The sequence below is a fragment of the Bombina bombina genome, chromosome 3, assembly GCF_027579735.1.
Source record: "Bombina bombina isolate aBomBom1 chromosome 3, aBomBom1.pri, whole genome shotgun sequence".
Lineage (NCBI taxonomy): Eukaryota > Metazoa > Chordata > Amphibia > Anura > Bombinatoridae > Bombina > Bombina bombina.
Genome location: NC_069501.1, coordinates 648361612 through 648384333, shown reverse-complemented (window position 1 = coordinate 648384333; position 22722 = coordinate 648361612). Strand labels below are relative to the sequence as shown.

Sequence of the window (22722 nt, the reverse complement as noted above, 5' to 3'; positions counted from 1 at the left end):
CTGATAAATTCATTTCTTTCATATTAGCAAGAGTCCATGAGGCCCACCCTTTTTTGTGGTGGTTATGATTTTTTTGTATAAAGCACAATTATTCCAATTCCTTATTTTTTATGCTTTCGCACTTTTTTCTTATCACCCCACTTCTTGGCTATTCGTTAAACTGAATTGTGGGTGTGGTGAGGGGTGTATTTATAGGCATTTTGAGGTTTGGGAAACTTTGCCCCTCCTGGTAGGAATGTATATCCCATACGTCACTAGCTCATGGACTCTTGCTAATATGAAAGAAATGAATTTATCAGGTAAGTTCTTACATAAATTATGTTTTTCTTTATCATCAAACAGCTTTGAGCGCTCCCCTATACGGTTTCAATATATCCAAATACAATTCCCCCCTCCTCTTGATAAATTAGTCTGTGTCTTAAATAAAATAAAATTGATATATTTGGAAAGTAGTCAAAAAATACATTTGTATTTAAGACTAATAGCTAATATTTCACATTTTCCTAAGATCCTGTAAGCAACCTTCAATGATATTTGTATCACTGTTTTTTTCCCCATTTATTACTATTGCTTTTACCCTTTCTTTGGCAATACCACCTTATATTTGGGATGTGCGTATCCATGTGTGGTCCAGCTTTGGTCCCTGATTGGCTGAGTCCGTCTTAAAATAGGTAATGGTTTGCACCAAGTGTATCCTATGACCAAGCGCCACTAGGGGCGCGAAACACGTCAGGACAGCTCACTCCTTAATTCCTGCATGTTGATGGAATTTTTAAACTACGTTTAAATAAAGTCTATTTTTTACATTTCCCTTCCGAGTGCTCAGGACATTGTTTTTTTGGTCAAAAATATTACATACCAATTACATTTCAGTAAATGACTTAGTACACCATCACATAAAATGTATCAAACTTAATTTACAACAGCATCATAACTCGAGTGTTTACTGTATTTTATCTTGTTTTAAACACCTTCAATGCTTATTCGTTAAATGTATGGGAGTGCATAAATCTTTTTTATACATATATTTTACATACATACCAACATACTTAGAAACATATGTTGGATCCATGTAGAAAGGGCATTGTGGAGATGAGGGAGAGTCAGATAGGATGAACAGCTACCATGTAAAGAGGAGGGTGCAGTAAGTATGCAGGTGTTTCATGTATGCCAAGATTATTTAATAAAAAAAAAAAAAAAAAAAAAAAAACACATGCACACTATATACCGTATATATCAAAATATCAAGTCCTAAGCTGCTGCTAGCTAGGGCAAAATGTCACTCGCCACTTCTGATCCCGCCCACACCACACCACACCCACTACTCCACTCTTTGCAAATCTTTAGCCACTGTGAAACACCTTATTGTGCAGTAATTTTTAGTATTGTTTTTATTTTATATCATAAATTAAATAATGCTACATACAGTAATAATTTAACAATAATAAGTGCATCAACTAGGGGTTTTGGGGAGACAACGGCCGGATGGAAAAGGAAGTTGTTGGACTGAGGGAATGCAGAGAGTGCTGACAGTCATGGAAGTTTTTTTTTTGTATAATTATCTTTCCCTTCTCTCCACTTTCACTTTTCCTCTCCAATCCCCATCTCTGCCCCTGTGTACCCTCTCAGAAGCAACAGTCTAAGCAATAATGGGCTCCCTTCTTCTCTAGAGAAACAACAGATCCTTGCCCTTTCATGGATATATAATATCCCTTCAGATAATATTCTAGCACATAGCCCAAAATGTGTGTCGGTGCTACAGTAGGAGTGTAAATATTTCAAATACAATGCGCTAACTTCACTCAGTAACTTTCACTCGCCACAGTTACATTTTCAATATATATATATATATATATATATATATATATATATATATATATATATATATAATAGACATTAATGTGCTGTCTTTTACTGCAGGTGAGTGCACAGTGAAGTGATATGGTAAAGAAGATTCCTCACATACCTAATAAACCTTGTGGAGTGACCAGATCTGACCAGATCTTAATGTCTTCAAATTTCACTTTGACAAGATTTGTGTGCTTTAAATTTGACAGTGGAAGTTCTTTTAAATTGTCAACTCTGCTGAAAAAAAGTGTCTGCAAAACAGCACCGGCTTCTAATGCATCCATCAGTAGTCGCCGCCCTTCAAGCAAGATCTGACCATGACGATCACGAAATTTTTTGGATTTAGCAATTGTAACCACTTTGCTGTTTGTTTAAAAAAAAATGAAAGCTATAAGTACACATTCACCTGGATGATTACAAGAGTATAAGTTTAACTGCCTACAGTTAAAGATAAAAAGTAAGTAGATATAGTACATATCATTATCACTTAAATCTATCTCAATTTAGTTTCCAATTTGTATAATCAGATCAGGGACGGAAACAATAAATTTTGGTAGACTTTAATTCGTCCATTCTAATGAAGATATGCTAGAACTTACTTTTTAATATAGTGATGAAATTCTAATACCCCCTTACAGCCGCCCATTTAAAAAGTATTTTTTTATGTGAGCCAACGGTTTGAACTATTCTCCAAGTGGTGCTCAAGCCATACGGCATTCGTTCAATCTTTTTGTGGCTAGATCACCGATTGGAGAACAGTTCAAACCAATAGCTCCCATATAAAAAAAAACTTTTGAAGTGGGCTGGGTATTAAAATTTCATCACTATATTAAAAAGTAAGTTATAGGGTATCTTCATTAGAATGGATGAATTATAGGCCATCTAAAATATTGTTTCCATTCCGGATCTGATTATACGAATTGGAAATGTTACCATCACTTTAAGAATGACAATAACTTACATAGTTTTGTAAATAATGGTACTAAAGATAACTTTCAATAAAAAAAGAACAAATTCAACAGTGGGTACTTTGAACATGAGTAATTATAAATAATATAAATAAGTAAAATATGAAGATAAAAGCAAGACAACAAAAGTGTTTGTTTTAGATGCACAAAATATAGTGCAGAAAGGAAGACAGTGATTAAAGTGCAAAGAAGTGTGCTGCAATAACCAATCTCTCTGTAGCTCACCTTCTGCTAACACCTGTTGTGCTCTCCTATGTAGGAAAATACAACTTATTTTTTTTATAGAAGAACAAGCAAGTGCAGGGATGACTGATGTGACTTAAAAGGATACTAAACCCAATTTGTTTATTTCAGGATTCAGATAGAGAACGTAATTTTAAGCAACTTTCTAATTTACTCCTATTTTCGTTTTTTTCCGTTCATTTGCTATCTTTATTTGAAAAGCAAGAATGTAAACTTAGGAGCCGGCCCATTTTTGGTTCAGCACCTGGGTTAGGCTTCCTGATTGGTGGCTAAATGTACCCACCAATCAGCAAGCAGTATCCAGGGTGATGAACCAAAAATGGGCAGGCTCCTTAGCTTAGATTCCTGATTTTTCAAATAAAGATAGCAAGAAAAATTTGCATGCTCTATCTGAATCATAAAAGAAAAAAAATAGGTTTAGTATCCCTTTAAATCTGTTCTTAGTTATGTTCTAAGGCAGCTAACCCTTATATAGGCAGATAAAGAGCCCTCAACTCTACTGAGAAAATAGAGGAGTGGCACCATAATGGAAAGAATAGTCACTTGTTCTCACCTTACCTGTTAGAATCATAGTTTTGAGTAATACATTTGAGAGAGATATATGCTTTTGAATCAGCTAAAAAAAAATTAAAAAAAATCAATCCATACATCTATGTCACCACTTTAAAAAAGAGAATAGGGCTATTTGACCCTATAGACATGATGTGGTTGGTGTAAAATTTGCTCTCTCTTTAAGAGACAGTAAAGAGAAAATTGCACTTTAATGATGACAGAGCATGCAAATTTGAATAACTTTATTTACTTCTATTATCTAAATTATCTTTGTTCTCTTTGTTGAAGAGTAAACTTAGGTAGACTTAAACAGCAATGTACTACCGGGAGCTAATTGGTGGCTGCACATATATGCCTCTTGTCATAGGCTCATACAAGATATTCAGTTAGCTATCAGTAGTGCATTGCAAGAGAATAGAAAATGTTTTGTTTTTTTAAGATTGCATGGTTTATCTTTGATATATATATATATATATATATATATATATATATATATATATATATAAAAAGCAAAATATTTTTTAGCTCTGTCAGAATGTGTGTTTCTCATATATCATTGCAGTAGATCAAACTGTGCGTATGTCATGTAAAGGCTTTTATAACAGCTGACCTCAGTCTCTTATCCCCGGGCATCGCTTTCTCAAATTTTACGTCCAGTGATTGGCTCTCCTCTTGTGCTTCGTGACGGTTCTTGCTTTTGACCTCTGGTTTCAAGCTGCTGCTCTCGGATTTTTCATGGGACTTGTCAGTACGCGTTGTCCGCTGCTGCTTGCTCTGAGGTTTCAGTTTGCCTTCAGCCTGGTCACCTCCAGGGTATAAAACCCGTACCGGGCTTCTCCGTAGCGCTCTCACATAACGCTTCGTTTGCAATCTCCCGGTAAACTTTTGAGATGTCAAACTGCAGCAGCGAAACATGCTTGATACGAGCGCAGCCATGATGGACCGTCACATGACCAGCCAATCGATGTCGCACCACATATGATGCCCCTTATTTTGCATTATTTTGATTGGCTGTAGGATATGATTTTATCGCCAATTGTAGGGGAAATAATGTATAGACATTATATAACAAAATGTGTTTTTGCTTTATTTGAACGCGAAACGAATGTACTCTCTAATAGTGGCAACCGCAAATTACATTATGTGTAGTAATCAGACTACAAACATAGCGTATACTGTTCAGTTGTATTTTCAGTTTTAATGTTTCAATGCAATTTTTTAAACAGTGAAGGTAACTGGGTATACAGGACGCGGTCACCGCTACTCTGTCGCTATGGAAACAAAATGCCTGACGTCATTGACAGGCGCCACGCGAATTAAGCTTGTGCTTTGCTAGACTGAAGCTGCGGCAAGTCAAGTCATGGGTAGCAGGAGAGCTCTGCATTATGTGCTCAAGGTGTGGGATAGACCCCTGACTGCAAAGTTTTACAGAGAGCTACTGGGAATGAAAGTAAGAACAACATAGTAAATTAGTGTTTTATGTAACGTCTTGCATGATCTAGTTGCTAATTCAATGTAACGCCCCTTGAGCTTTGTATAGGTAATTACTTATACTCAGGGTGGATAAAAATCAATTAATTTTAAAAAATCGGATTTTTTTAAATACATTTTTTTTTTGAAGATAGATCGTTTTTAATTATATAGCAAGAAGATGCTGTATATTCATGGCTGTAATGTGTGTTTTTTTTTTTTTTTTTTGTAAATTAATTCCATTAATCATAATGTAATGCTCTCCCAAAGGTTTCTGTCAGATTATTTTGGACAATTTTTCTTTCTTGAAGATATTGTCACATTTTATTGTTTTTGTAGTTCTCAAAACTGTGAATTTGTATCTGAAGAAATAACAACTTAAAACTCATACATCAGTACCCAACGTTCCGGTATCTATAGACCCTACATGAACATTTAAGGTGTTCCTTCAACATTTTGCAAATGCTCAGTATTTCCACTTATTACATGACAATCACATAAAGATCGTCATGCAACATAACAAGTATGACAATAATTCAATTGAACTATACAAAACTTATAGAGATAGGAAAAAATATGAATTACAAGACAGACTTCTGAAACCTCCTTTTTCAGTAAAAACTATTATATTAAAATTACTACTTGGCTGGCCACTTTTGGACCACTTAGTTATGTAAAATGATGCTCGTATGGTAGTCACATCTGTGGCCACTTTTGGGCCCTATGACACTCAAAGGATACATAGATATTATACATGAATGTTAACATTGGTGATATCAAAGTGCAAATATTAAGAGAAAAAGGGAAATACGCTGGCTTGAAATCGAACAAGAATACCTTAGATCATTACTAAGAGCTACAGAAAAAATAGTAACAAAGAAAATGTGCCTTAGCGTCACTGAATTTAAATGTCTAGATTAGAAACATAATCAGCCACTGTTTATAATGTATTGGAACCTCTATATAAGACCATTATAAATAAGAATGCAAACATATAGGGATTATCAGAAAGGGTGTGGGAGCTATTGCAGACCAATTTTCTCATAGGAACTAGATTAAGGGAAAATTAAATTTACAGCCTCCGCAATAATGTTATCGATTACCGTATATGTGATATTTATAGTCGCTAAGTTTTTTTTTTTTTTCTCCTAACAATTATTTTAAAGTTATTTACATCATAAATCGCCTACCAGATTCTGTTGTTACTCCTCCCACCCGATAATTTCCGTATTTCTGTACATCACACGTAAGATCGGTCCCACCCGGTCTTACGTGTACATTTGTGCGCATTCTCGTCCGTCTACGCATATCGCGCATGTGCATAACTCTAAAATTTTAGGCATGGATCTATTAATTATATTATAATAAATACCGCAGTTATTCATTTAAATAAAGTTTTCACAGATCGATTCATGTTGTATTCTAATCGATCAATATAGCATGGCATATACTTACAAAATATAAAATATTCAATCAAATCGTCGCTATGATCGCGAATTAGCCTTGCGGGAACAACGATGCCTTCCAAATCGCAAATGCGCATGCGTTTTACATGGACGCGCATATGATGCGGCCACAATAATTCCAAAGTCACGCATGCGTTTTTAGAATGGTGGGCGGTAATTAGGTATGTTGGGACGCCAGTGGGGGACCAATTGAAAAGGTCTCATTGCAAATCGTCATCGCAAAACAAACAACAACAAAAAAGCACAGGCAGAGTTACGGCGATAGGAGAGCTCGTTTAGAAAGGTACAAGAACATTATGATATCGATAGATTTAAAAAAAAAAAAAGATGAATGAAACTCATACTTATTTTATTAATACTTGCGAATGCTGCCTGGCAGTGTGTCAAAGTTTACTTTTCCTTTAAGAGTAGTTTGTTATACCAAAATTGTAATAAAGCTCAGGGTGTCTCCAGTAGATAGGTGCTAGTGGAAATACTGCACAATATAAATTTATAGTTACGTGTATTAGCAACGCTATAGCATACTGTCCCGGCCGCAGACAGCACATTTATGATGTGAAGCAAGTTAGTGTAATCAGCCAGTAGATTTGGATGTGTAATGTCTAACGAATAACAAACAAAAGATCTAGGAGGTATAAGAAATTTGTGCAATACATGAGAGTATTCAGAGTTGCATTATAAACATATCTTGCTTTAGGGTAGACAGTATGGATACATCACAACTAATTTTAAGCAATATGCATCACAGAGAAAAAAACTCTGATATATGTCAGCTAGGACAAGTTGTGTCACATAATGTACTGTCATAAAAAGTGAACAGATGAGACAAAATAAGAGAATAGCATCAAATAAGTGAGCGGGTCTACCTCTGCTAAAGTAGCAAAAATGAACACACTACTTCATGGGGGCTATCAAAAAGACAGTTAAATCCAAGGAAGATAAGGCAACTCTAATCTACTGGTCGGAAAAAATGTAGCTTTTTACCCAACTCCGGACTTTAAAGGGTTAATAGGGGGAACCAGTAAAGTGAGTGTGTCATTCTTGTTAATATCGATCACTGAAGCCTTCCACCTTACCCAGAAGCCATCCGAAGATAAGCGGCTGATGAAGAGAGCAGTGATGTTTTGTACCGTGCCTCCTACATCCCCCTCCTTGCGATCATTTGGTAGGGAACCCCCACATTTCAATCCACCCTTTTGCTGTAGTGTAGCTTCCTATCCCTCCCTCTCTCTTCAAAAGTTCTGCAGCTTATGCCCCCTCCCACTACCTCCCTCCCACTTGCATCAATGGAAATCGTTACAGACAGTGACACAGACTGTGTCACTGTCTGTAACGATCTGTCAATCTGCCTTTATATGGTAGAAGAGCACTAATCGTGTTCTGTTACAATAGGAAGGCAGATGCTGAAAGCCCAGAAACAGCAAGTCTTGGTTGTCAGTTTGCCAACTGAGACTGCTTGGGCTTCCAGCACTATAAACGTAGATCTACTTTATGCGGTAACCTGGGCTATGTAACACATGACGTAGAGCTACCTCCCTAATGGCAGAATGAGTTAAGCCTGGGTTTGACAAAGCCAGAACCATGATTTCTAGAATTTTACCCCTGGCTTATATATATATATATATATATATATATATAATTTTTTTTTTTATTATTATTATTAATCTCTTTATGCAAAAAACTTGATTGACACCTGAAAAAAATGCATATATATTTTTTTGTAGAAGCTTCTGAATCCTATGTAAATGTTTTAGTGATCGAGGCTTACCCTGTCATATATACACATTTTATAATACTGTTCTGCATAGATATTAAGAAATTAGCAGACACATCAGATCTAGTATTCAGGCAGTTAATAACACACCCTTTCCATCTGTAGTCATGAGACTGAGATTAGGAAGTAAAGTTATCTGTTGGCAGAGGTTTCAGTTCCTGTGCCAGCTTTGTTTGCTATGTGTGCAACATGTTCAGTAGAATTTTGCACAGACCTGTCTAGTTTCATTTTCCATTCTCTCTAAAATAAATATTTAACAAAAATAAAAAGCACAGGAATCTTGTCTTGGCAGAGGGTGGAGGGAGCGGACTCTGTACTTACTCAAAGGGACCGTCAACTCAAAAAAAAATGTATTGTTTAAAAAGATAGATAATCCCTTTATTACCCATTCCCCAGTTCTGCACAGAAAACTTGGTTATATTAATACACTTTTTACCTCTGTGATTACCTTGTATCTAAGCCTATGCAGACTTCCGCCTTATTTAAGTTCTTTTGACAGACTTGCATTTTAGCCAATCAGTGCTCACTCCTCTGTAAATTCACGTGCATGAGCTCAATGTTATCTATATGAAACACACAAACTAACGCCCTCTAGTGGAGGAAAACTGTCAAAATGCATTTAGTTTAGAGGCGGCCTTCAAGGTCTAAGAAATTAGCATATGAACCTCCTAGGTTTAGCTTTCAACTAAGAATACTAAGAGAACAAAGCAAAATTGGTGATAAAAGTAAATTGGAAAGTTGTTTAAAATTACATGCCCTATTTGAATCATGAACGTCTTTTATTTGGACTTGACTGTCCCTTTAACTAATAAGATTGAGATGATAGAGATCTACTGCTGTCATAAAAAAACTGGTTTAAAATGTATTGACGATAACTTAGGTATTCCATTCATTACAGAATATAGTGCTAACAAACAACTGATTGAAAATATCATTAGAAAGCATTTTCTCAAAAACTATATATAAACAAACAAACGGCTAGATTACAAGTGTTGCGGTACGGCTTTTAACTCTGAAAAATGGCAATTCCAGCCTAATGGCCAGGAACGCATATTACAAGTCGTGTCGGTATAGCTATATTGCAAGCATTTTAGCCTGTAACGCAACGTCCATTCTGCACTCATAAAAATGACGTTTTTGTGTGAGATTTTCATAGCGCCGGTATTACAGGTTGTGTGGTCAGGCTAAAATGCTTGGGTTACAGCCTATACCGATACGATCCATACCGCCATCTAAGAGCAGTAGTTATGGATTTTGCGAAACAAAAATGTTTCACAAAACTCATAACTAAACTGTTACAAAGTACACTAACACCCATAAACTACCTATTAACCCCTAATCTGCCGCTCCCTGACACTATAATAAGCTATTAACCCCTAATCCGCCACTCTCTGACATCGCCGACGCTATAATAAACCTATTAACCTCTAAACCTCCGGCCTCCCACATCGCTGCTACTAAATAAGACTATTAACCCCTAAACCGCCAGCCTCCCCCTACATTGCAAAACACTGAATTAAACTATTAAACCCTAAACCTAACACTCCCCTAACTTTAAATTAAAACTACAATATAACTATCTTAAAATAAATCAAAACTTACCTGTGAAATAAAAATAAACCTAATAAATTATAAATTAACTTAACATTACTATTCTAATAAAATAAAAAATACTACCAATAAAAGTCTAAACTACAAATTTAAAAGACCTAACACTACGAAAAAACAACAACATGTAAATACGGTACATCAACACTACATTACAGTATAATAAACATCTAAGCATTGATATTGAGAGAAAAAACATCCTGCCATACAATGTTTGCCCTTTTATAACTGAGAACCATCTTTTTGTAGATTTTTAATATATCTTAATAACTGTAGCTATTAGTCCAGGCTCTCGTGTCGAGACACATTCTAAGCAAATAATGTAGCTACTAAGGGGACCCAGGTTGTAAGGAGCTAAATACATGTTGATATGTCTAATTTATTTGATTCTCTTCACTTTGACCTCCTGCTACTTTAATCAGGTAGGGTATATGTGTTGGGGAATACTGGAGGGAGGTGTCCAGAGGGGAGGCAAGAAGAGAGGGAAAAAAGGAATGAAGTAATCACTAACAGGGACTAAATCAGTCTAGATAAATCCATCTACTCCAGATCTCATGGTATTTGTCTAGTTTGTTCAGGGAGCTATATACGTATTTCTCCATGTTTTTGAGATACTCAACTATATCCTTAACTTTCTTAATTGACGGAGGGGAAGATTGTTTCCAATCTCTAGCTATAGCTAATTTTGTAGCTATTAATATATACACTATCAAGGGAGTCAGAGAGAGTCGAACTGCCCTGGTGCAGGAGACCCATGGCCGGGTGTAAGGGGATAGACAGTCCCATGTTACTAAGTAGCTGCGATACATTTCTCCATAAGCCAGAGATTTTTGGGCATTCCCACCAAATGTGGATATGTGTACCTAGATTGCCACAATCTCTCCAGCAGAGGGGTGAGGCTGATCTATAATATTTGTGTAGGGTTACCGGTACAAGATGCCATCTAGTGATGATTTTGTAATAAAGTTCCCAAACGGTAGCACAGTGTAGGTATTTTTTAGTTCTAACTATCTCTCTAAACCAACTGTCTGTCTCAATATCTATCCCAATGTCTCTCTCCCATGCTTTAAACTGATTTAGCTTGACTGGTTCCGTTGGGGATAACAAGAGATCATAGTTAAATGATAGAGTTCCCTTAAGTGCTTTGTGATTATTCCATCTCTGTTCCCATTTTGTCTGTGCTCTAACCTTCTTTCCAGTTAAACCCCATGATCTTAAGAAACTAATTAGTCTGAGGAATTCAAAGTGTAGTGAGTCAGGAAGGGAAAACTTCTGTCTTGTCTCCTCAAAGGAGAGTGGCGTACCATTATCAAGAAGAACCGTAATTGGAAGCTCTGCTGTCTCTGCCCATGTTCTAATATGGGTCTGGGAAAGAGTGATCAAAATGCTCCGGATACTATAGGCTGGCGAAGGGTGGGGGGAGATTGTTACTACATTCTTTTTTTGATCCCAGAGTTTTAAAGAGTCTAGTATCAGAGGGTGCGTTATATTCAATGTTTGTCTTACATGTGTTGGGATCCATGGCAAATCCAAAAGTAGGATTCCCTTGGGTAATAAAGACTGTTCAATATCCTGCCATCTATATGAGTTTGGCTTATCTATATTTTATGATTATTAGAACCTTATGGTCACATTCAGCCTCTTTAGTGTGGCGCTTCTGATTTCTGTGCAGACAACAGACTAATTGATTGCGCTACAAAAGCTAAAGTGTAGACTCCCAGGGTTGGGCATAAACAGATAGTAAAGTGGAAATTATTAATTTAATAACACATGCATTAAAAACAGACAATAAAAAGCAAATATATGCTGTTTGCAAACTTATAGCATAAATCACATTAAAAAAAAGATACATTCAAAAAGCAACTAATGTTGCAACAAAACCACAGAGCAGTTGATTTCCCAATAGATGGAGAGTTCCGAATGTCAGCTCCCAACGGATTCACTCCTAATGGGGCAGAAGAAAAATCTCCTTATGCGACATCAAAATAAGTGGTTATAAAAGACAATCCATACTCACAGGATAAAATTCTGATAAATGTTCCTAATACCAAAATCGACCACAATGTATTTGCAAAGTGTCCTCATTAGTTGCTTTTTAAATGTCTTTTTTTTTAATGTGATTTGTGCTATCAGTTTGCAAACCGCATATATTTGCTTTTTACTGTCGGTTTTTAATGCATGTGTTATTAAATAAATAATTTCCACTTTCCTAACTGTTTATGCCCACTCCTGAGAGTCTACACTTTAGCTTTTGTAGCGCAATCAATTAGGCTGTTTGCATGTGAATTCATTTCAGGGTTTGGGAGATAATTTGTTTTTTTTATTGTTTGCGCAGCACCATCACTGCGCTTAGTCATCATTCTCTTTTCTACGTGCTTCTGATTTCTAACCTGCACATGTTTTTGGCTCTTTAAACTAAGCCTATCAGACAGCTCTGGTGATCTTCGATTTAGAACTAGTGCAGAGTTTTTGTATTGTTTCAGATATGATCGAAACCTTCATATATATTAAGACATTTTAACAAATAATGAATGGATTTTTTTTTACAGGAAAGAGAATGTTAGAACAAGACTTCATACATTTAAAATCAAGAGTAATTCAGTAATACACCCCTTGTAAACCATCTTGCATCTCTTTTCCTGACCAAGTGTAAATATTATTCTCTTCTGGACTAAGCAACCATTGTGTAGCACAGGGACACCCAAAACTGTTATATGAATGGCCAATCGACAGTGGCTGAGGGCCACTTTACATTATACTCACACTTATTCCTCAAAATAAAATAAATTGCTATTTTAGTTAAAAAATATTATATACTGTATATATTTGGTAAAAATATACATTATGATCTAACAAGAGGGGTCTGCTTTCTCAGTAACAAATGTCTGTCCTAGTGTGCAGATGGTCACACAGAAAACATGGGATGGATGTTGCCCAGTTTTTTAGTGTGGAGGGCCCTGATGCGTTATGTGACCAATCAGTAGCATAATTAAAATGCAGTATACATTGCAAAAGCAAATTATAAGACAAGCAGGCAAAGGAATAATAAATGTGCATTGCATATTTTACTATGATTGTCTTAAAATATTTTGTTGTATTTCATTCTTAGCTTAAAGGCACATACAGCCCAATTTTTGTATTTCATGGTTCAGATAGAGCATGCAATTTTACTTCTCTTATCTAATTTGATTCATTCTTTTGTTATCCTTTATTGAAAAGCATTTCTAGGTAAGCTCAAGAGGTAGCTGCACATATATGCCTACTGTTATTGGCTTACCAATGTGTTCAGCTAGATCTCAGTATTGCATTGCGGCTCCTTCAAAAGTAGAAAGTTGTTTAAAATAGCATGTTCTATCTGAGTCATGAAAGAAATTGGTTTCATATCCATTTAAAGTGAAAGTCGATTTTGCAGTTAAAAAAAACGTTATGGATTCTACTCCTTTCATAGACTTTATTTTTTTTTACTATTTTATCAATCTGTTCCTAAATTTATAAATTTTATATTTTTATAATACGTACCTTTTTCATCTCCTTCCTCCGCCCCCTGCTCGCTTCCTGGTTTATTAGTCTTAGATGTAAGAGCGGTCCTACCCGCTCTATACGTCTCTATCCATGCTCACTCTTGTGATCACCATTTTTTGCGCATTCGCAATAATACAATTTGCCCGATCGTTCTTGAAATGCACTGACGTCACTATTAGCATTTTCTTTTGAAGTGGATATCCGCATGCGGCTATTGTGAACGCTCATCGGATCAGAGATGAAATTCACAGATAGCCGCATGCGCATAGCAACATGTGGGCGTAAAAATTACAGTGTTAGAAGCCAATGGGGGACCAATCAGAGTAATACATTGCGTATTTGTCACAAGGGGAAGAAAAAAAATTATAATGCGGGCGGAGGATCGGAGAACAAGTCAGGCAGCTTTCAGGTTAATAAACTGGTCAATTATTTCGTTATTAAAAAAAATTATGAATGAAAGTTATATTAATAACAAAAGATATATTTAAATATATATAGCAGTGGACGCAAATTTACTTTCACTTTAACTTTTTCACTTCTGGGTCACTCCCAAAATGTGGCTTTACACACTGGACTTTCATGTACTTTTAAAGAGATATATAAAAGTGCAAATTTTTAAAACCGCTGTTCTGTACATACGATGTGTTTAACCCCAGCAAAATCCAACTGTGCAAATATATAAATAGTTAAATATATATTTTAAAATATATAAAGTGATGGTAAACTTTCCCTTTTTAGATAGATCCAGAATGTTAGCGATGTTTTAGATGAAGTTTAATTTATCAGTTGTAACAAAAATGCGCTGTAACTTACTTTGTAATGTAGTGCGGAAATTCAAATACACCGCGCTGCGGCCGCCTACTTCAAAAGTATTTTTTTTTATAAGCGAACGGTTTGAACTGTTCTCCAATTAGTTCTCTAGCTACAAAAAAAAGTGCTGTATGGTTAAAGCGCTGATTGGAAAACAGTTAAAAAGTTGTTTCTTATATTAACACAATTATTTTGTTCTATTGGTATCCTTTGTTTAAAAGCAGGTAGGTAGGTTTAGGAGTGTGCACGTCTGGATAACTTTATGGCATTATTTTTTGTAAGAATGCGTTTAACAATACATTTAGAAAAGACAGCTGCCACCTAGTGCTTGAAATTATGCTTGCAAAACTGCTGCCATATAGTTCGCCAATCGTGCACGCTAACTACCTAGGTATTCCTTTCAACAAAGAATACCGTGATAACAACAAAGTAAATTGTATAAAAAAAAGTAAACTGAAGCTAGATGCTGATTGGTGGCTGCACATATATCTCTTGTCATTGGCTCACCTGACCTGTTCAGCTAGCTCTCAGTAGTGTATTGCTGCTCCTTCAACAAAGGTTAATAAGAGAATGAAGCGAATCTGATAATAGAAGTACATTTAAAAGTTGTTTAAAATTGTATGCTCTTTCTGAATCAAGAAAGAAACATTTTAGCTTTAATTTCCATGTTAAAGGGACAGCAAGGTCAAAATTGAAATGTATGTGGGTGCATTTTAGTTTTACATAGAAATATTTTTTGTAGTATAATTCCATTAGCAAAAATGCTTCTAGTAAAAGTTATAACTGTTTCAACGGTATACGCACATATGCTTTGTGTGACAAGAGGATCAGGATTCAAACACCATGACTGCTAAGAGAGCTGACAGTGGTGTGTATTGTCAGGGATTACTTAAAGGGACAGTCTAGTCCAAAAAAAACTTTCATGATTCAGATAGGGCATGTAATTTTAAACAATTTTCCAATTTACTTTTATCACCAATTTTTCTTTGTTCTCTTGGTATTCTTAGTTGAAAGCTTATTTCTTAGACCTTGAAGGCCGCCTCTTAAGAATGCATTTTAACAGGTTTTTCACCACTAGAGGGTGTAAGTTCATGTTTTTCATATAGATAACTGTCAGGATAGGTAAAGTCCAGAGTTAGACCCAAATGCTAGAATGAGGTTAATAACACCCTAGCACAGTGAGTATATACCAGGACCTGACCCTGCGACAGCTGTAGTATAATATATACTCACAGGAATAGACTGGAAGATGACACAGCAGGGTCAGGAGAAGAAACTTCGTGTAGAAAGGGTTAATCAATAGAGTAATCAGGCAAGCATTGTCCAGCAACGTGTAATCAAGCAGGTAAGGGTTAACCAATAGAATAGTCAGGCAAGCAATATCCAGTAACGTGTAATCAGGCAAGTAAGGGTTAACCAATTGAGCAGTCAGGTAAGCAGTGTCCAGCAACGTGTTATCAGGCAGGTAGAGGTTAACCAATAGAGTAGTCGGGTAAGCAGTGTCCAGCAACGTATTATCAGGTAGGTAGGAGTTAACCAATAGAGTAGTCAGGTAAGCAGTGTCCAGCAACGTGTTATCAGGCAGGTAAGGGTTAACCAATAGAGTAGTCAGGTAAGCAGTGTCCAGCAACGTGTTATCAGGCAGGTAGGGGTTAACCAATAGAATAGTCAGGTAAGCAGTGTCCAGCAACGTGTTATCAGGCAGGTAGGGGTTAACCAATAGAGTAGTCAGGTAAGCAGTGTCCAGCAACGTGTTATCAGGCAGGTAGGGGTTAACCAATAGAGTAGTCAGGTAAGCAGTGTCCAGCAACGTGTTATCAGGCAGGTAAGGGTTAACCAATAGAGTAGTCAGGTAAGCAGTGTCCAGCAACGTGTTATCAGGCAGGTAGGGGTTAACCAATAGAGTAGTCAGGTAAGCAGTGTCCAGCAACGTGTTATCAGGCAGGTAGGGGTTCAGGGTTCAGAATAAACAGGTTCAGATTCAGAATATCAGAGGAATAAATTAGTACTCACAAAAGCCCACGAGTAAAACAAACAGGCACCGATGAGAGGAGACGCCGGAATAAGAAGGCCTCCTGACGTCATCGGAAGGGCCGACAGGAACAGGGTTGCTAGGCAACCAATGAAAGCGCACCGCGCTGAGACAGACAGAAGCGATCAGCAGCTGAGCGATCGTGACAGATAACACTGTGCTCGTGCACGTGAAGTTACCTGGGAGCCATCACTGGCTAAACTGCAAGTCTGTCAAAAGAACTAAAATAAAGGGGCAGTTTGCAGAGGCTTAGATACAAGATAATCCCCAGGGTTAAAAATATATTATTATAACTGTGTTGGTTATGCAAAACTAGGGAATGGGTAATAAAGGGATTATCTATCTTTTAAAACAATAACAATTCGGTGTAGACTGTCCCTTTAATGCGTGTCATACAAGCCACTGCTGACTCTGAGAATGTGTGGTTTGAATGCTGGAGCATGGTGCACTTACAGCATATGTGCGTATGCTGTTGAAAAACAGTAACAACTTTTATTAGAAGCATTTTTGCTAATAGAATTATATTGCAAAAAATATTCTATTCATAATTGAATCGTACCAATGCACGTTTCAGTTTTGATTTTCTATCTCTTTAACACAATATATATACTAGCTTCTGTTGAGGAAGTGCACAATATTAGAATTCATTTTCACCCCTTTGGCAATTTTATATTTTGGTTATAGAAATAAATATATCTTTGTTACAGGTTCTAAGGCATGAAGAATTTGAAGAAGGATGCAAAGCCACTTGCAATGGGTATGTAAAATATATTGATCATTTCATTTCATATCAAGACCACACAAAGGTGCTTCAGGTTTAAGTTAAATTGTTAATGGATATTTTTACTGTGAGCTCAAATTGGCTCCATAATCTGTAGAACCGCACCAGGTTTACAGTTGCTTACAGTTAAAGACTTTGTCAAAGTTGTTATCAGGACAATATAGTTTGTCGAATAATAAGGTATGGAGGGAATTAGATTCAATATATGTAGACCCCAAAATAATTCACAAGCTAGTATACAGTATATATTAGGGTGATCAAACCCATATGCTCCTAAATTTGCTAGTCACTATAAATATGGTGGGGGGTGCTCATTATCCGGATAAGTAAGTAGAAAAAACAATGGAATAATGGATAAACCAGAGCACTCTTAATATTCAATGAATCAGAATGTAGAACAGTGAGGTAGTATGCAGTGGGTGTAAAATAAAACATAACATTTAATTGTATTTAGTTAAAAAGGTAGTAATAACTACCTGTGTAGTGCATTAAAAGGCTGTATTGTGGTACAGTAGAGCTGGCAAACCTTAGGAAAGTATCCTTAGAGACGTAGCTGCATACAATGTAACCATAGGTTAAACCTATATACAGAAAAGGAAATAAGTCTGCTGCAAAAACACCATAATATGCTCACGGATTACACTGAAAACTATTCTAGAAAAGAGGACAAGCCTCAACCAATTATACTAAGCTGGTGCAATACTGGAGCGGTGTATATGGCAGCAGAAATTCCAATAGCAACAAATTAGAGGTGGATACAAAGTATAGCGCTAAGAACGTCTATGAGGTTGCAGAGCTCTTAATATAAAATTTATTGTAATTTATTAAAAAGGGATAACTACCATCCCAATACCACACCAATAATTTAAATAAAACCTATGGTACAAATAAGTAAAAACAACCACTCCTTATATCGTACTACAGCCCTGGGGTGGATGCCCCCCTGTATTCCTGGCCGATAACCGGATACTTCGGCTTCAGGTGACAGAGGCAAATCCCCAACGCTGAGATTGTACGTATAGCTAGTAAGGAAAAAACAAGAGAACAAAGTGAGTTCAATGAACCTCACAAACGCGTTTCGGCCGTTGAGCTGGCCTTTTTCAATGTGTGCTAATTCAAAATAATCAAGCCGAAAGACCAAGAGCGGCTTCTATATATATCCACCCTCTCACCGTTATTAGCCAATCTGTATCATGCATCTAATACACCCCTATCGTTAGCCAATCTCAGGCTTTATTGACAGAAACATGCCTTCCTTATACGTGGTGACTTATGATTGGGTGGATGTGTGACAGTGTTATATGATGTAAGGAGTGGTTGTTTTTACTTATTTGTACCATAGGTACATATTTAATTATTGGTGTGGTAATGGGATGGTAGTTATCCCTTTTTAATAAATTACAATAAATTTTATATTTTAAATACCCAATTATACCATTTATACTCACTGTTTAATTACAGGATGTTACAAATATAGGAATTTGAGTGCTATAATCCCCTCTTTTGTCCTTTCTCTCCCCCAGTCCTTGATATCAATTATAACCTATGATTCCACATACCATTACTTCAAATTAACATTATTGCTTAACCCATTGGTAGCCATAGAGGGCAGCAATACATTCTATAGTTTAGGATTGCAGTCCTTTTTGGTATTAAAGGGGGTTAATATCTTGAAGTTGCTTATTTAATTAAATATGATGTTTCCAATGTTGTAGCGTTTTGTTAAAATTATTTCTTTCATGTAATTAGCAAGAGTCCATGAGCTAGTGACGTATGGGATATACATTCCCACCAGGAGGGGCAAAGTTTCCCAAACCTCAAAATGCCTATAAATACACCCTCACCACACCCACAAATCAGTTTTACAAACTTTGCCTCCCGTGGAGGTGGTGAAGTAAGTTTGTGCTAGATTCTACGTTGATATGCGCTCCGCAGCAGGTTGGAGCCCGGTTTTCCTCTCAGCGTGCAGTGAATGTCAGAGGGATGTGAAGAGAGTATTGCCTATTTGAATTCAATGATCTCCTTCTACAGGGTCTATTTCATAGGTTCTCTGTTATCGGTCGTAGAGATTCATCTCTTACCTCCCTTTTCAGATCGACGATATACTCTTATATATACCATTACCTCTACTGATTCTCGTTTCAGTACTGGTTTGGCTTTCTACTACATGTAGATGAGTGTCCTGGGGTAAGTAAGTCTTATTTTTGTGACACTCTAAGCTATGGTTGGGCACTTTATATAAAGTTCTAAATATTTGTGTTTAAACATTTATTTGCCTTGATTCAGGATGTTCAATATTCCTTATTTCAGACAGTCAGTTTCATTATTTGGGATAATGCATTTGAATAATCAATTTTTTTCTTACCTTAAAATTTGACTTTTTTCCCCTGTGGGCTGTTAGGCTCGCGGGGGCTGAAAATGCTTCATTTTATTGTGTCATTCTTGGCGCGGACTTTTTTGGCGCAAAAAATTTTCTTTGTTATTTCCGGCGTTGTACTTGTCACCGGAAGTTGCGTCATTTTTGACGTTTTTGCGCCAAAAGTGTCGGCGTTACCGGATGTGGCGTCATTTTTGGCGCTAAAAGCATTTAGGCGCCAAATAATGTGGGCGTCTTTTTTGGCGCTAAAAAATTTGGGCGTCATTATTGTCTCCACATTATTTAAGTCTCATTGTTTATTTGCTTCTGGTTGCTAGATGCTTGTTCACTGGCATTTTTTCCCATTCCTGAAACTGTCATTTAAGGAATTTGATCAATTTTGCTTTATATGTTGTTTTTTCTATTACGTATTGCAAGATGTCTCAGATTGACCCTGAATCAGAAGATACTTCTGGAAAATCGCTGCCTGATGTTGGATCTACCAAAGTTAAGTGTATTTGCTGTAAACTTGTGGTATCTGTTCCTCCAGCTGTTGTTTGTAATGAATGTCATGACAAACTTGTTAATGCAGATAATATTTCCTTTAGTAATGTTACATTACCTGTTGCTGTTCCATCAACATCTAATACTCAGAGTGTTCCTGTTAACATAAGAGATTTTGTTTCTAAATCCATTAAGAAGGCTATGTCTGTTATTCCTCCTTCTAGTAAGCGTATAAGGTCTTTTAAAACTTCTCATTTTTCAGATGAATTTTTAAATGAACATCATCATTCTGATAATATTTCCTCTGGTTCAGAGGATTCTGTTTCAGAGGTTGATGCTGATAAATCTTCATATTTATTCAAAATGGAATTTATTCGTTCTTTACTTAAAGAAGTCTTAATTGCATTAGAAATAGAGGAATCTGGTCCTCTTGATACTAAATCTAAACGTTTAAATAAGGTTTTTAAATCTCCTGTAGTTATTCCAGAAATTTTTCCTGTCCCTGATGCTATTTCTGAAGTAATCTCCAGGGAATGGAATAATTTGGGTAATTCATTTACTCCTCCTAAACGTTTTAAGCAATTATATCCTGTGCCATCTGACAGATTAGAGTTTTGGGACAAAATCCCTAAGGTTGATGGGGCTATCTCTACTCTTGCTAAACGTACTACTATTCCTACGGCAGATAGTACTTCCTTTAAGGATCCTTTAGATAGGAAAATTGAATCCTTTCTAAGAAAAGCTTACTTATGTTCAGGTAATCTTCTTAGACCTGCTATATCTTTAGCGGATGTTGCTGCAGCTTCAACTTTTTGGTTGGAAGCTTTAGCGCAACAAGTAACAGATCATAATTCTCATAGCATTGTTAATCTTCTTCAACATGCTAATAATTTTATTTGTGATGCCATCTTTGATATCATTAGGGTTGATGTCATGTATATGTCTCTAGCTATTTTAGCTATAGAAGAGCTTTATGGCTTAAAACTTGGAATGCTGATATGTCTTCTAAGTCAACTTTGCTTTCCCTTTCTTTCCAGGGTAATAAATTATTTGGTTCACAGTTGGATTCTATTATTTAAACTGTTACTGGGGGGAAAGGAACTTTTTTACCACAGGATAAAAAATCTAAAGGTAAATTTAGGTCTACTAATCGTTTTCGTTCCTTTCGTCACAATAAGGAACAAAAGCCTGATCCTTCCCCTACAGGAGCAGTATCAGTTTGGAAACCATCTCCAGTCTGGAATAAATCCAAGCCTTTTAGAAAGCCAAAGCCAGCTCCCAAGTCAACATGAAGGTGCGGCCCTCATTCCAGCTCAGCTGGTAGGGGGCAGATTACGATTTTTCAAAGAAATTTGGATCAATTCGATTCACAATCTTTGGATTCAGAACATTGTTTCACAAGGGTACAGAATAGGCTTCAAGATAAGGCCTCCTGCAAGAAGATTTTTTCTTTCCCGTGTCCCAGTAAATCCAGTGAAGGCTCAAGCATTTCTGAAATGTGTTTCAGATCTAGAGTTGGCTGGAGTAATTATGCCAGTTCCAGTTCTGGAACAGGGGCTGGGGTTTTACTCAAATCTTTTCATTGTACCAAAGAAGGAGAATTCCTTCAGACCAGTTCTGGATTTAAAAATATTGAATCATTATGTAAGGATACCAACATTCAAAATGGTAACTATAAGGACTATTCTGCCTTTTGTTCAGCAAGGGCATTATATGTCCACAATAGATTTACAGGATGCATATCTGCATATTCCGATTCATTCAGATCACTATCAGTTTCTGAGATTCTCTTTCCTAGACAAGCATTACCAGTTTGTGGCTCTGCCGTTTGGCCTAGCAACAGCTCCAAGGATTTTTACAAAGGTTCTCGGTGCCCTTCTGTCTGTAATCAGAGAACAGGGTATTGTGGTATTTCCTTATTTGGACGATTATCTTGGTACTTGCTCAGTCTTCACATTTAGCAGAATCTCATACGAATCGACTTGTATTGTTTCTTCGAGAACATGGTTGGAGGATCAATTTACCAAAAAGTTCATTGATTCCTCAGACAAGGGTAACCTTTTTAGGTTTCCAGATAGATTCAGTGTCCATGACTCTGTCTCTGACAGACAAGAGACGTCTAAAATTGGTTTCAGCTTGTCGAAACCTTCAGTCTCAATCATTCCCTTCGGTAGCCTTATGCATGGAAATTCTAGGTCTTATGACTGCTGCATCGGACGCGATCCCCTTTGCTCGTTTTCACATGCAACCTCTTCAGCTCTGTATGCTGAACCAGTGGTGCAGGGATTATACAAAGATATCTCAATTAATATCTTTAAAACCGATTGTACGACACTCTCTGACGTGGTGGACAGACCACCATCGTTTAGTTCAGGAGGCTTCTTTTGTTCTTCCGACCTGGACTGTGATTTCAACAGATGCAAGTCTGACAGGTTGGGGAGCTGTTTGGGGGTCTCTGACAGCACAAGGGGTTTGGGAATCTCAGGAGGTGAGATTACCGATCAACATTTTGGAACTCCGTGCAATTTTCAGAGCTCTTCAGTCATGGCCTCTTCTAAAGAGAGAGTCGTTCATTTGTTTTCAGACGGACAATGTCACAACCGTGGCATATGTCAATCATCAAGGAGGGACTCACAGTCCTCTGGCTATGAAAGAAGTATCTCGGATACTGGTATGGGCGGAATCCAGCTCCTGTCTAATTTCTGCGGTTCATATCCCAGGTATAGACAATTGGGAAGCGGATTATCTCAGTCGCCAAACGTTACATCCGGGCGAATGGTCTCTTCAC

The 22722-nt window shown here is 36.8% G+C and overlaps 2 protein-coding genes across 2 annotated transcripts in view; one reads left to right on the top strand and one right to left on the bottom strand.

The window, feature by feature from the left end:
* The window catches only part of MRM3 (mitochondrial rRNA methyltransferase 3), a 28112-nt gene extending 23555 nt beyond the window's left edge, over window positions 1-4557 (bottom strand). The window contains exons 1-2 of the mRNA XM_053707372.1: window positions 4222-4557; window positions 1967-2211 (exon numbers count right to left, since the gene is read on the bottom strand). Coding sequence (XP_053563347.1) covers window positions 1967-2211; window positions 4222-4547 — 571 coding nt within the window. The 5' untranslated portion in view covers window positions 4548-4557. The remainder of the gene's footprint in view (window positions 1-1966; window positions 2212-4221) is intronic.
* A 247-nt stretch (window positions 4558-4804) lies between these two features.
* The window catches only part of GLOD4 (glyoxalase domain containing 4), a 122548-nt gene continuing 104630 nt past the window's right edge, over window positions 4805-22722 (top strand). Inside the window, exons 1-2 of the mRNA XM_053707373.1 lie at window positions 4805-5061; window positions 17001-17050. Of these exons, the coding sequence (XP_053563348.1) occupies window positions 4972-5061; window positions 17001-17050 (140 nt within the window). The 5' untranslated portion in view covers window positions 4805-4971. The remainder of the gene's footprint in view (window positions 5062-17000; window positions 17051-22722) is intronic.